General features: G+C 59.5%; 1 protein-coding gene across 5 annotated transcripts; it reads right to left on the reverse strand.

The window, feature by feature from the left end:
- Nucleotides 1-435: 435 nt before the first annotated feature.
- ARHGAP45 (Rho GTPase activating protein 45) lies at nucleotides 436-14,514 on the reverse strand. 5 transcript variants are annotated; one of them, XM_040240236.1, is made up of 23 exons: nucleotides 14,026-14,514; nucleotides 11,737-12,067; nucleotides 8,738-8,881; nucleotides 8,453-8,537; nucleotides 8,281-8,353; nucleotides 8,034-8,100; nucleotides 7,778-7,915; nucleotides 7,634-7,698; nucleotides 7,333-7,443; nucleotides 7,181-7,261; nucleotides 5,392-5,580; nucleotides 5,030-5,167; nucleotides 4,749-4,939; nucleotides 4,507-4,631; nucleotides 4,347-4,430; nucleotides 4,111-4,215; nucleotides 3,828-4,000; nucleotides 3,345-3,533; nucleotides 3,114-3,251; nucleotides 2,656-2,882; nucleotides 2,362-2,572; nucleotides 1,592-1,700; nucleotides 436-1,215 (listed from the first exon to the last, which is right to left on the reverse strand). In XM_040240236.1, the coding sequence occupies exons 1-23, from the start codon at nucleotides 14,287-14,289 to the stop codon at nucleotides 803-805; spliced, it is 3,651 nt and encodes a 1,216-aa protein (XP_040096170.1). In that variant the 5' UTR covers nucleotides 14,290-14,514; the 3' UTR covers nucleotides 436-802. The 5 variants fall into 5 exon arrangements, with proteins under 5 accessions (XP_040096170.1, XP_040096168.1, XP_040096167.1 ...); XM_040240234.1 differs by having other exon boundaries at nucleotides 12,969-14,514; XM_040240233.1 differs by lacking the exon at nucleotides 14,026-14,514 and adding an exon at nucleotides 12,748-13,061.
- Between the last annotated feature and the right edge of the window lie 39 nt (nucleotides 14,515-14,553).

Genomic DNA, 14,553 nt, shown 5'->3' on the forward strand with positions numbered 1-14,553 from the left:
CAGCTGGTCTTACCTAAGCTTGGGGAGGACTGCCATTTTTGGGGGACTGTCCTGTCAGAAAGGGAGACCTAGCAGGTTCTATCCTGATGGGGTGTGAATCCATGTCATTCATCTCGTGAGTAGTTGGGTCTCTGCTTAGCCATCCTCGGCCCTCCAGGATAAACCTGTAGGAATGGAGGCAGAGCCTCGCCTCTTCCTGGCTATGCTGTCTCGGACAGTGGCTACTATCTCCCTGAGGCTCTTCAGTCCACGCGGGTTTTCTGAGCCAGGAGTGCAGGGAAGTGGTGCCTTGTGTCTATGTCCCCATGGCCACCTGGGGCCTATGGGGTTGCCCTGCCTTGTGGTAGAATTTCTATTCACAGCCTCCCCCGCTGCCCCAGGCCCAGCAAGGAGCTGGGAACATTGCTCAGGCCACTGCTGCCAGAGGAGGCAGGCTCAGGTTGAAGACTTTATTGTATGCAAAAGGAAAGTACACGTCGGAAAACTCCACTGTGGGAACTTCCTGTATTCTAACACCAGTGTCCAAACCCGCTCTTCTGTAAGAGCCAGGTTGTCTTGAGGCAGGCTGGCTGGCCCACTGTCCAGAAGGCATCCAGCCTTCCTCCCAGGTGCCCTGTGACCTCTTCGGCCTGGCTCAGGGTGGGCAGGGTCCTCCATCACAGCAAGTCTGAGAGTGGGTGTGCAGAGTAGCGCAGGCAGAAGCTTCTGGGAAGGCCGATCAGCAATGCCCTGGCCGCTGTGGCCGGAAGGAGAGGCCTCTCAGTGACGTGTCCACAGGGGCGGGACCTGCCCGCTACCCCAGCTACACAAACTCCGGCTGCCTCTTGCAGCTGTTGCCCCCTACCAGCCGCCCAGCACGCAGCCTCACAGCTGGCAGCCAAGCTGCAGCCACATTGTTGCACCGGTTGGTGGCGTTGTACTGGCTAGTGGTGGTGCACTGGCTGGTGTTGTTGCACTGGTTGGTGTTGTACTCGGAGAGCCTCCGGGCTGACTCCTCCCCAGGGCCCTCCCAGGCCCCAGGCCCGTACTCCCCGGCTGTGGCACCCAGCTGCTCTTCGCTGCCGCTGCGGCTGCCCTGACTGCCCTCTGTGCCTGCGTCGCCGCCCTGCCTCTCCAGAAAACTGAGCCGGTGCAGTGCAGCTCCACCTGCTGGGGACTGCAGGTCTGAGGCCTCCTCCAGCTCTGAGTCGGAGTCGTTGGAGGCGACGTGGGGTTCTGAAAAGTCCAAGGGAAAGGGACAGAGATACAGAGGGACAGTTGGACAGCCTGTGAGCTGGGGGTGGAACCACTGGGCATCCGCCTCTGGTGACACCAAGAGGCTCCCCCACCCCCCCAGCAGGCCTGTCTCCCTGCTCAGAACCCTCTCAAATCAGGTGCAGGGTCTCAGACACTTGGGGTTGTTTCCATTTCTGGGTGCCTGTTTCTTGGACCTGGCAAAACACCTTGAAAGGGTATCTCTTTGCAAGGGTTTGTTACGGATTAAAGACAGGTGACACTTGTGTCTGGGTGAACAGTTCAGTCTGCAGCCCTTGCCATGGACCCACTACATCACCCACCATCTGCCCAGCACCTCCAGGGCCACCCCACTCACCAAGGCCCCTGTCCTCAGCCTCCTCTGTCAAGGGAAAGGCTGCATCCCCGCTGTCCCCCAGGTACGGTGCCTGGACCACCACCTCGGGTCGCTGGCTGGATACGCCATCCTGCAGAAGCAGAAGAGAGGTCAGGGAAGCACCACGGTTCTGGTCATGCCACGTTCCATTTACTCTCTTATAAGTTAACCAAGTAAAAACCCTAAATACCATTAACACCCGCTGCAGCTGAGCATATGAGGGCCCTCAGCCCCCATCCTGCGTCTGAACAGGCTGAGCTCATACAAAGGGGGCTGAGTCCCTGTGGACACCAGCACTGGAGCCACTGTCCTGAAGCTACAACCAGACATGTCCCCTCCACGGCCTGCCTCCCCTAAAGGCAGCTGATGGGGGGTTAAAGATGTGCAGTGGGGACTGAGTGTGGGACCCAATGCTGCCTGGAAATGAGACCCTCTACCAAGGAGAGCAGCAGGCTGGACACAGCTAAGCTGTGTGGGAGCCAGGACACAAGGACAGGCTACAGCGGGGGCAGAAGTGGGAAACCAGAGGGGCCAGGACGGCTGGTCGAGTGCAGGTTCCATCCACAGATCTGAACCCACACTTCACCCAGTTCTTTGCTTAAAATGTGCCTTGAATGCCCCGGACAGCCCTGTCCAAGCCAAACATCTCCCAGCAGAGCTCCCTGTCTAGTCCCCCCCATAGGAGAGCAAGGTTCCTAGCCCCCACCATGCTCAGAGCCCTGCATCCTTTGTCCAGAGTGGGCAGCCCTCACCTGGCCCCCTGGGGCCTCTTCAGGCTCCTCCTCAAAGACCAGGCTGAAGTGGGTGATGAGGGTCTCCACGATGCAGGCCTGGTGGGGGTAGTCCACCAGCGAGGAAAGGGACACGGTGGCCTCAGTGGGCCGGGGCCGCAGCAGCGTGGGCCCAAACACAATGCCCAGGTTCCCTGGTGTCATCTTGTTGTCCTGTTCCACCTCCACGATCCTGGCGGGTTGTAGGGTGCAGGGGCAGGTGTGAGCAGCTCCCAGGACCCCGCCACTCTTGACCCTGGCCAACTCAGCCCTCACCTGCGAAGGTGCCGCATCAGGTACCGCAGTGTGGCCCAGTTCTCCCGAGGCAGGTCCCGTAGGAGTTCCCGCAACCGGCCTGCCATGGCCATGGCCGCAGCCTCGCTCTCTGTGGCATCCAGCCGACCCCGAGATGCTGCCTTGGCCTCGGCCTCGGCCTTCAGACTGTCTTTGGCCATCCCCACAAGCTCATGGTAGAGGCGGAAGGAAATGAGCGGCTCAGGCAGCTGCAGGGTGGCAGGTCAGGTGTGGAGGGTCAGTAGGCCTGGCCCACAGACTGCCAGTCGTGCACTGGCCCCGCCCCTGACAGCGGCCCCGCCTCTAGGTATAGGTCCCATCCACTTAATACTGACCGCGCCACAGTTTAGCAACCACGCCCCTTCCTAGCGCTGGTCACGCCCCCAGCAGGCTCCCTGTACAGCCTAGGAATTGCTCTGCCTTGTCACCATCTATCTCACCTGGCGCAGATAGAGTTTGAGGACATTGCTGATGTCGTGGGGCAATGCTTGAGACAATTCCACCAACTCCTTGCCATTCTCGAAGGCCTGGCACAGCTTCTCTACACGTGTCTTCACCCCATTGACCCGGTAGATGCCCTGTGGAAGCCTGCCGTCAGCAGGGGCCCATGCCTCTCCCTCCCTGTGCAGTCCCTTGGCTGGAGTCCCCGCCACTGTGGCGGCAGTGGTCACCTTGGTGCGCAGCGCCCGCTGCTCGATCTCAAAGATGCACTTCTTGATGATGAAGGGCACACCGTCGGGGGTGCTGCGGGCAGCATGGCTGAAGTCCTGGCCAAAGAGCTGCAGACGGCCCTGCAGCTTCTTGTGGCCGCACTGGATGGCCAAGGTCTCCAGGCACTTCTTGTGGCAGGCCAGGCAGCACTGGGGGTGGGCAGTGTGAGCAGCCCTTCCTGGCTCAGGTCCAGCTCAGACACCCCTGGCTCCATCTCCTGCCTCATCTCAGTGCATGCATGTGCGCACACACATACACACACGCACCCCACCCCACCCCACCCCTGACTCCCCGCCACAGTGCAGCTTCTGAAATGGTTTTCATCCTTCAGCCTGGGCTCCTCCCACTGCTCTGGCCCCACCTCCAGACCGCAGGTGCTCTCTCCCAACATGGGACGCACATCCAGGTGCCTGGCTCCCCTGGACCCGACTGGGACCACTCACCTCCTCACACTCGGCGCCCTGGAAGTACACGTAGCTGTTGCATTCCCGGCACTTGGCCGGCGTACGGAGCTTCCGAAGCCGGTGGGTCCGGGCCGCCTTGGACAACCCCACGTGGCGGAAGGGCCCGCTGGGCACGGCCACAGGCAGCTCTGGAGTCATGCCATTGAGGTCAGCTGGTGAGGAAGGGGGAAGGTGGTCAGTGTCACCAAGGGAGGTAAGGGCCAGACATAGAGAGTCTCCAAACCCCTCCTTCCCCCACTGCCCCGTTCAGAGGCTCCCTCACCCTGATCAAAGGCTGACGCCCCTGCACTGCCCTCCTGGTTGGCCAGCTCCTCGTTGGACGACATGGTGCCACAGGAAGACATATGCTCGAACTTCTTAAAGTCCTCTGAGCAGGAAACAGGGTGTCAGAGACTCCCCCTGCACCCCCACCCCTGCTGCCCGCTTCACAATGAGCCCACTGAAGCCTGGGATGGGTCGCAGCGTTCCACCTCCCACTGACCCAGCAGGCCCCTTCACCTGAGCCAGGGCTGGGGTCCAGACTGGCCTCTGAATCTGAGATGGAGATGGGCCACGACTTGTGTACCTGGTGGCCCCGCCCACCTGTGAAAGAGGTATCCCCAGTGAAGGTCTGAGGGGGGCTGCAAGGGGGCCACGTCCACCCTGTCTTGGCACTCACTCCTGCGCTCCTTGGCAATCTCTCCCTCGCTGGGCCCACCGTCCTCCGGGGGGCTACTGGCAGCCTCTGCCCCCACAGCATCGCTGACATTGAAGCTGCTTTTCCGAGTACGCAGGACTGGGGACCTGGTGGGACCAACAGCCAAAAGGAGGGGCCGTGATGGGGTCACCAGGGCTCTCTACCCCCGCCCTCATCTCAAACAGGGAGTCTGGCTCCCTGGGCATGCACAGAAGGTAGTGTACCAGGCACTGGTGGACACGTGGGGCTCGAAGTCGTAGTGTACATCAGGCTCCTCGCCGCGCTGCAGCTGGCGCACGTGGGAAGCATACTGCTGTCCTGGGTCATACAGCTTGCTGCTCTCATACAGCATGTGGAAGTGCACGGGCAGTGGGGCCGTCTGCGTGTGCATCATCTGGTAATAGGAGATGGTGGCCTGTGGACGGGTGGGAGGTGAGCGCTAGTGGTCCTGGCACCTGACAGGTAGGTGCTCCGCCCACCTCTCCAGGGGAGCCCCAGTGCGCACCGACTTGATGGTCTGGTCGCTCTGCCGGATGACCTCCTGGATCTGCCGTAGCGCCGTCACCTTGGTATCCTCCAGCTCCTGCTTCTGTGTTTTAGCATCGGCCACGCATGTACGGTATGTGGCCATTGCTTCGTCTGCCTGGGGTAGGGGCAGGAGGTGGGCGGTTGCCCAGGGAAGCATTAATCCAGGGTTCAGCCCTCAGGGCACCTTCAGGTCCCACAAAGAAATCAAATAGGTACAAAAGGATGGGAAGGCATTCCTGCCAGGAGGCAGAGCCTGGACAAGGGACCAGAGGTGGGCAGTTCTGTACAGGGCATGAGGATCTGTCACCATGGGCCTTGCCCTCCATCACCGGCCCTCACCTTGTTCTTGGCCTCCTCCTCCAGGCGACGACGCTTATCCAGGGTCTTGGAGGCTGCACCCCCTGCACCGGGCCCAATGCTGGCTTGCTCCTCCTCCGCCTTGGCCACCAGGAAGCGGGCCTTGTCATGGTCCTCGCAGCGCTGCATGTAGCCCTGCTTGGCCTTGCGGAGATTGGACTCTGCCTCTTGCTGTGGGCGTGGCAGTGAGCAGATGACCCCGGTCAGTCAAATACACATTAGAGACCTCTACCACCCACATCTCTTGTGCACAGATTTTGTGGCCAGTGAAACAAATGGGACTGATGGTGGAAGAGCAGGCGGTGACACCCATAGTGGGACCCTGGAGCCAGCATCTGGCCTGCCTATTTTACAGCTGGGGAAGGTAAGGCACAGCTAAGCTCTGAAGGAGACACTGACGACATCATCCTCTTGACACCTACACCCATGCCCACCACAGTGACTTGCAGTTTTGTCTCTTTCACTTCCCTTAGAGGCGAGACCAGTGAGGTCGCCCAGACAGGAAGTGAGGCACCCTCAGAGAGGACTCAGTTAAAACCCAGTGAGCCTTCTGGTGGCCACACCTTACAGCCTATACCATCAGAAGCTCAAACATATAAGAATTCATATGAGTACTAGTAGAAACCATGGAAGAATTTGTTTAAGTAAACATAGCACAGGGAAGGCCTTTCCATATGTGACATAGAAACGAGAAATCATAAAAGGAAAGACTACTACTAATGATCATGGGTTTCAACTGGGAAAACAGGCCAACGGGTTAAATCAAAAATCAAAACAATAAACTGGGGGTGAAGGAGTCTGTAACACATATCATCCAAAGCTGGGTTCTCTAATAGGTAGAAAGCTCTGGGAAGTCAATAGGAAACAGGCTACTGTCCCGTCCAAGGTGAACAAAGGATATGAACTGAGAGCTCATAGAAGAGGAAGAGCTTGGTTGTGGCTCTGGACGTCAGCCTCCCACACTCATCCCCTATGACCCAGCCATTATCTTTTGGGCACTGATCTGAGATGAATGCTAGGTCACAGGTCTGAGTAACAGGGGCAAAAGCTCATCACAGCAGTGATGTTTGAAACAGCAACAGCTCAACCACAACTAAACTCCATCAATAGGGATGTACTGAAATACGCCATGTGGCTCTGTAGCTGAGAATGCCTAGCTAAAAAAAAGGCAGGAGGGGTTTCATGTGGACTGAGATGGGGCAAGTCCCTGAATGTGGAGGTGTGTTTAAAAGATCAGAAGCAGAATGGGGTACTTGGCAAGCTGTCATCAGGTGTGCAAAAGTTGGGGAGAGGGGCATTTGCCAGACATGCTAGACAGAGCCGCAGGACTCCACTAACTGGAGCTGGTTTCACCACCAACCCTGTTAACACATCTAAAAAGCAACACAAAAGATACTAGTGCCTTTGGAACTGCCCAAAAAGAGGTGAGAAGAGTAATCTGGAGGAAGAACCTGAAGCATCCACCAGACCTGAATGAGCCCATTTGGTCTACCCCAGACCTGCTCCTGGCAGCCACAGGTGACACTGTTCCCCTGTGACAGCGAACTCTGACACTGAGGGGGGGCCCAGGGCCAGGGCCTTTCCTGCCACAGCTTGGAGGTCAGGAGCCTGAAGCAGCTTGGAGGCAGGACCCGCCTCACGTGGGCACAGGGCACTCTGCACGATGTCAGCAAAACTCGGGAAATCTTCATCTGGGTGTGTACCAGAGAACTGCACATGCGAGAGCTGGCTGCCCTGGCCCCTCCCAGCCCCCGTGCCCCACCCATGGTACCAGCTTCCTCTGGGCGCGGTGCCAGGACTCCTTGATCTCCTTCCTGCACTTCTCATGCTCGAGCCGCCGCAGATTCAGGGGCTTGGGAGAGACAAGTGTGAGTGGGGACCCTGGCACCCTCCATTCCGCCCACCCTCGCAGGTGCAGCCTACCTGCATGAAGGTCTGGGTCAGCAGCGTGCCCACTGCCTGCACCAGGCCGTGGCCAAACTCCAGGTCCTGTTCTAGCGCCAGTGAGTAGATGGACAGGAGGGGCATGTGCGGCTGTGGGGTGGATCCAGCGTCAGGGTCACGTGGGGGTGGGCCAGGAGCCCCCCTGCTCCCTTAACCGCCCTTGTACACACTGGAAACCCCTTTCTTCCAGTCCATCCTGGAGGTATTGAGACTCACATCCAGGCCTGAGGAACCCTGCCCGGTGCCCCACCCACCTACACACTCTCCCCAAGTTCCCCACCTCCTGCATGACACTCTGTCTGCAGTTCTGGACGATCTTCTGCAGGCCTTTGGCAAAGTCCATCTCTGCAGGGGAAGGGGTGTGAGGGCAGGGGGGCGGAGGGGCCCTCCAGCCAGACCCCACCCTGCAGGACCCAGCTCTCACCCAGCGCACTCCTCTTCTCCAGGTAGCCGATGAGGTCCTTCATGTATTTGGCCATGTTCTTGGCGTACTGCAGGGCAGCGTCCACGCCCCCCTCACAGCGCTGCAGCAGGGTGTCCACCTCCTCTGGGGACAGGCAGCCTGCAGAGTAGACACCCCTCAGCCCAGGCTCCACCCCACCCAGCCCTCCCCTGTCCCAGCCCACCCCTCCTCCCATCCACCACCCCAGTCCTCTGCCACTTGCTGGGCTCAGACTCACCCGCATCACACTCCTCGCCACTGGGGGGGGCACTCTCACTCCCCTGTCCATACAGGTTCTCCATGGACTATATCAGAAGGAGACAGGTGAGTCCAGCCTGGGCTGGGCCCTGTTTGAGGCCCACCATGCAGGAGACAATCTCTGCCCCCCTGGACAGAGTGAGTGGCCGTGGTCCTCAGAGGGAACAGGGGCACTCACTCGCCCTGCCAGCCTGACCCCAAGCAATATGCAGGCCACCCTTGCTCACCTGGCCTGGGTCCCCAGGGGGCACTGACAGGAGGATGCTGCTGTCCACTTCACCCATGAGGAACTCGGATACACTGCAGGGTGGAGGGGCAAGTGTCAAGGGGCACATGGGTCCACATGGGTCTCTACCCTTCCCCACCCCCAACCCGTCCCCACCCCTACCCCACACTCACGTGCTGCTGAAGGAGACGGCAATGGTCTCCAAGGCCTTCTCAAACTCCCGCTTGTCTGACTCATTGTTGCACTCATAATGGAAGGCTAGGGACAGACAAGGATGAGAGAGGTTGGCCCAATCTGTTTGGGAAGTGACCAACCGTGCAACTAATTGAAGGGGGAGCATTGGAGCTGTTGTGTCCATCACACTCCTATGTATCCTTCAAAACCCACTTCAAATATCCCCTCCTTCAGAAAGCCCTCCCAGACAGAAAGCCCTCTGTGCCTTGTCCCAGCTGGCTGACCTTTGACTTTGGCAATGAGGGTGCCAGCAGCCGTGAGTGTCTCCACAGTGTTCAGCAGTGGGTACTTGGAGATGACCTGGCGCATCACACGGAGGGCCTCACACAGGCACTCATTGGCCAGTAGCTGGCGGCCCTCAAGGAGTTCTGCCAGGTAGAGTGGGTATGAGCAGGGAGGGAGAGAAAGCCTGTCCACCAAACCACCTAACCCTAACATTTCTCTCCCCAGGTGGGGAGACTGAGGCTGAGGTGGGAGAAGGCAACTGCCTGAGGCTCAGTGTGTGACCTCAGCGGGTGGGGTGGGGTGGACTGTCCCTCTCTGGACTGCTGGCCAGGTCAACAAAGGCCAGATGTCAGCCTAGGCAGTCCTGCTTAGAACACCCTTTCCTGTCCCTCCAGAAGTAAACTTTCACTGTCGTCCAAGCTGCAAAGCTCTGTTCAGTTCTCTCCTGGCCCTGCCAGCCTGGGAACTGAGGCTTAAACACCCCATTATCTCTCTCCAGACAGCCACCCTGTGAAGCAGGCCCTGTTATCACCTCCATTTAGAAGATGAGGAAACTGAGGCACACAGGGGAGAAGTCATTTCACAAGGATCACACAGCTTTTCCATTTACACTAGCTCTGAAGATAGAAGGACACTGCCTGGCTTTATCACGAGGGCAGTGGGAAGCCATGGAAGGTGTTAGAGCAAAGAAAGGTCAAGGTCAGATCTACATCTTTGAGGGAGGCTTTAAGTGCCCTCCTCAGATATTCTGAACTGGAAAAAAAGCAGAGTGTGCAGGCAGAACATGCACCATGTAGTGGAAACAAAAGTGAAGAGACTTGTAGATGCTGAAGGAATGAGCAGGCCTGCTGACACCCAGGAGGGGTCTGCCTGTACCTCCCCCGCCTGTGTGCTTCTCAGGTGTGGGAAGATACTCAGCCTGGGAGGTGATACTCAAAAAAAAAAAAAAAAAAAGGAATCTGGAAATAGGTGTCTGATCCCTTTTCAGCACTGAGGACCCCCACTAAATACCACCGACAGGGAGACCCCTATGGAGTCCTTGGCTCCAACATTCCTCGGATTCAGGATTTGCGCCTGAATCAGCAGGGAATTCCGGGAGGCCGGAAGGAGCTTCAGGAATTCGGGGAGGCTGGCCACGCCCCTTACCCAGACATTCCTCCCAGGCACCCCCGCCCCTCGTGTCTCCAGGGCCTCCGCCACCTGAGTCCCCGCAGCACCCCAACCTGGGCAGGTGGGATCCTGGCGAAGCCCAGACATGCCCAGCTCTGCACCAGCCAAGGTAAGCGCCCGGCAGCCCTGTGTCCCCAGTGGGCCGGCAAATGCCCAGAGCGCCACGTGCTCCTGACCAGAGCCTGCACCCCCACACCCCGCCCATTCCCTCACCTCGGGGCCCTGCCTGGCAGCGCACAGGCCTCTGGTCCAGTGCGGGGTGCACCGTCCCGCAGATACACATAGTGTACCGTCAGCGCGCAGGGACTGTGAATGCGCACGACGGACTAGGGTCTTTAGTACCGGGTCTTCATCAGCCAAACCGGCTCTGGCCGGCCCGAAGACCCCGCCCCCGCCGAGGAAAGCTCCGCCCCCCGGAGTCCCGCGAGCCCTGGCTGGGGTTCTCGGCTCCCCAAACTCAAGGATCAGGACTAAGACCCGAGTAGACGAGGAGACGTGACTCCATTCGGGATGGGGCTGCCAAGGGCAGACAGGGAAACAGGCCCAGGTACATGGCGTGGGGAGGTGCAGGGAGACCCTGCCCGCGTGGATCCCTGCTCTTCCTGCCTCCCAGGCTGAAAACCGTCTGGCTATCCCACAACTATCATTGTAGGCTGAGGACCTCTGGTCACAGCCAGCATCCGTGCAGGGCGTGTCTTTGCCCCATTTCACAGATGAAATACCAGGGTCTCCCAGGCCGGCAGGGGCAGCACCAGCATTCAAACCCTAATCCTCTCTACTCCAGGCCCTTCCCTCTGCCCAGGGCTGCCCCAAGGTGCAAAGAAGGGGGCTCCTGCCCTGGCCATCCTCCTGCACAATGCCCACAGGCTCAGCTCCGCCCAGGCCTGGCCTCCAAGGAAGCGCTAGGATAGGAAAGGAACCGAGATTAGAGAGTTTCCCCAGGAAAACAAGTCCAGCTCCACCCCAGGACCAGATAACCCCACAGGCTGACACCACCCCCACAGCAGAGGCTTGGCCAGCAGAGGAGCTCCCCATTACAGCCTTTAAAACTGAGGTCCCTCTCCAGGTGGAGGTTGAACCCGGGCTCTGGCTCAGGTGAGCCGGAGTCAGGGGGCCACCCTGAGCCTCAGTTTCCTCATCCGTAAAATGGGCACATGAAAGGAGCAGGCCAGGGTGTTTAGCATGGCCCTGGCACTGTGGTTTCCTGAAGGAGAGATCACAGTGCCCTCCTTGGCTGTCAGGGACAAACAGGAAGCAGATGAAAATAACTCAGCAGGCAGGAAGCTGAGCTGTCAGCGGACGCGTGGAGAAAACGGAACTGCCATCCACAGCCCACTCACTCCTGCAGCTTACATGCCGGTCCTGCCCCTCGTCCCTCCTGAGTCTCTCTCTGTCTACACCTCAGCCTGCCTCTCATTCACTTCAGTCCAACATGCAGATCTGACCTTGTTCCACTTCTGCTCTGACACCTTCTATGGCTCCCCAGCACCCTCAGGATAGCATCCAGGGTCCCTCTGCTTGCCATTCTCAATGTCTTCAGCCTTACACATTTCATACACCTGAACCTTATTCCCTCAAATGCATCTCTCCTTTGTGTTTCTATGCACATGACATTCTCTCTACCTCAATGCCTTTCCTTCCTAGTTGCCACTGAACTCCTATTCATCTGTCAGAACCCTAGCTGCAATGTCTTTTTCCACAAAGCCCTCCCAATCACTTCCTTCTGAGCCTCCCCAAGTCCTTCCCCAACTCTGTGCTGACCCCCTAGGTTTTAAGGTCTGACCCTGCCTTCCTCCACCCAGGCCTTGGTGTCCCTGCCAGTTCTCACCATCACGCAGAACACACTCCTTCAGTTTCTCAAGGCCCTCGGCAAAGCGGGCCACATCAGCCAGCAGGTGGGAGATGTCCTCCACGGTGTCTGGGCAGGGTCCCTGGATGGGTGCCTCGGCCGGGCTGGCTGCAGACAGTGGGCTGCGATGGCTGCGGCCCAGTGTCCAAGTGTTGGCCCCCGACAGAGGGAAGCCAGCAGCGCTGGCATGGCGGCTCAGGCTGGTGGGCCTCTTGAGAGTGCCCGTTGCCTTAGCACTTGAGGCCACACTTGGTGGTTCTAGGCCAGGCCCCAGGGACACTGCATCAGCCCCGTCTCTCCTAGGCAGCTCCTGGGAGGGTGGGGGGAGCTGGTAAAGCAGGTGCTCCCATCGAGCCCTGCCTCAGTTTCCCTGGAAGTGAAGTGGGGCTCTGGAGGGTCTTCAGCCTGACCCCATAGAGGTCAGAGGCCACAGGTCAGAGGGCTGAGATTTGGTGCCTTGCCCCTCCCACACCTGTTACCCAACGTCCTCTCCTGGAGCTTTCACAAACAACGTCTCTGCCCAAACCACAGCCGGGGTGGGGGAGGGGTGCCCCACTTCCGGAGGTAGGGGAGGGAGGTGGGTAAGGGGGAAGGGAGAGGGGAGGGCTGGGGTCTCCTGAGCTGTCTCAGTAGAGGCCACTGCGGATGCCTACTCATTGGTAGACACCTCCTCGGTTCCTGTCCTCTGACAGTCCAGCAAACTCCTGAGCCCACAGACACCGAAGGCCCTGTAGATGCCCCCAGGCTTGCACCAGGCCTGTCCCCATGGGTCTCCTTCCACACTCTGCTCCCTGTAAACCTTCTGCCTAACAGCCTGGCTATAGCTCTCACATCTAACAGTGCCTGGAGACCCCAAATTCCCTGAGCCCCCACCTGACAGAGTCCAGGCCCAATGCACTCACACCCTGGTACCCACCCCACCACTCCCTGGACCCCACAGCTGGCACTGGACAGGGTGGGAGGGTGCATGGCCGTCCCAAGGACTCCTACCGTAAGCTGAACACGAGGATCCCAGCCCATCCTGCGAAGACCCTGCAGTCCAGCCTGGTGGGGGCTGTAGCTGGCTCGTGCCCCCCGCCACTGGCCCAGCATGTCACTGCCCGGCCCTGCCCTGCCGGGCCTGATCACAGGGTGTCCTCCTGTCCCCGTGCTGCCCAGCTGTTGCTCCAAGGTCCCCGCCCGCTCCGTGCTCCCCTTAGAGGCTCACTCACCCCCGAGGGCTGTGGGCAGGGGCTTCCCGCCCGGTTCTTTTTTGAGATAGACGGGGTTTTCATGAGTTCTCTCTTCTTCCTGGAGAACATGGCGGGGCCAGGCCCAAGAAGCCCAAGGGGGGCTGGCTGGGGGAGGTAGGCCAGGGGTCTCAGTGCTACAGCTCCTGGTGTTGGTGGCCTCGGGACCACATTGCCGCTGGCCACCCCCTCCTCAGCTGTCAGGCTCACGTGACAGGCCCAGCCCTCATTGGCCGCTTCCCCCCACAGGAAAAGGCCTCCGGAGGCGGTGACTCAGACCCGCCCCTGACCCTCCCCAGCCTCAGCCTCAGCCTGTCCCTCTGCACAGTGGGCTCGAAGGTGGGGTCCCAGGCCCCACCCCCAGCTTCCGTTTTCCTGAGCTCTACGAGTGCACATTCGCCAAGGTGCCCTGCGTGGCGGCAATGACCCAGGCAAGACACCGATGCCCCAGGCACGATCCTGGCAGGGACACAGCGACTGCAGAGATGCTCACCCCCACTCAGCCACACCCAGATGCACCCAGGAGTGCAGATACCTGAACACAACGGACATGTGGGGACACAGACTTTAACGTGTGCTCAGAAGCCACCCAGCTCCACAGATGCAATGGGTACCCTGGACACAGGCACCTGCCTTCCAGTCCTCCCACTGCTCCTCTGTGTGGCTGCCCTCCACCCTTTGGCAAACCCCTCCTGCAGACTCCAGGGAACAGTGCAGGGTAGAGTGGGTTGCCTTCCCTCCATCCATCTCCCATCCCCACCCCTGTTTCTACATTCTGGGGACACTCAGCAGGACAGGTTAACCCTAATGCTAACTGCTGAGGCCACCATACCACCTCCTCCCTCCCTGGCTTGGCCCCCAGACCTGGGACGTTGGCAGTATGTATAGCACCCCATGTACCCTTTCCCCCCATAAGCACCTCTTCTCCTGGAGACCCCCTAATCTGAGCCTTTTCCCCTCCCCCAGTCTTCCTTCCCTCCCCTTTTGGAGTCTCACACCCTCATCCCCTACCCCTTCCCCACCATTAGCCCCCACTGACCTCAGGTGGGAGGGGTGGATCTCCAGGGCACAGGGCACACAGGCCACAGCCCCTCACGGCAAACCCAGTTCTCCAGGCCCGGGTCCATCCACTAACCCATGCCAGAAGGCCCTTGAGGATCCTCTGCCCACCACTCATCGCTCTGGATGCCAAGATCAGGGGGTGAGGGCCGGCTGCAGGGCTGGCTAGCTGGTGGGCCTCTGCCTGGTTGGAGGCCTGAAGTCTGGGCCACCCCTTCTGGGCTCCCCCAGCTGCCCCAGACATTCCTGAGCCCTGACCTCATGCCCACTTCAGATCCAGCCACTCACAGGTACCGCCTTCAGGCGCCAGAACTACAGGGGCACTCAGGGGCTCCAGGAGCAGTGTCCAGGCTCTTATGAAGGGCATACATGCACAGGAGACACTACCCAGCCACCACACAAGCTTTCACAGCTGGGAGTCCAGCTAGCTGTAGCTAGGTTCACATCTGCATCCACACACCCATTCCAGCACACACTCTGTGCCAAGCCCAGTGTCCAGGCACATGTA

The sequence above is a fragment of the Oryx dammah genome, unplaced genomic scaffold, assembly GCF_014754425.2.
Source record: "Oryx dammah isolate SB20612 unplaced genomic scaffold, SCBI_Odam_1.1 HiC_scaffold_5, whole genome shotgun sequence".
Taxonomy (NCBI): domain Eukaryota; kingdom Metazoa; phylum Chordata; class Mammalia; order Artiodactyla; family Bovidae; genus Oryx; species Oryx dammah.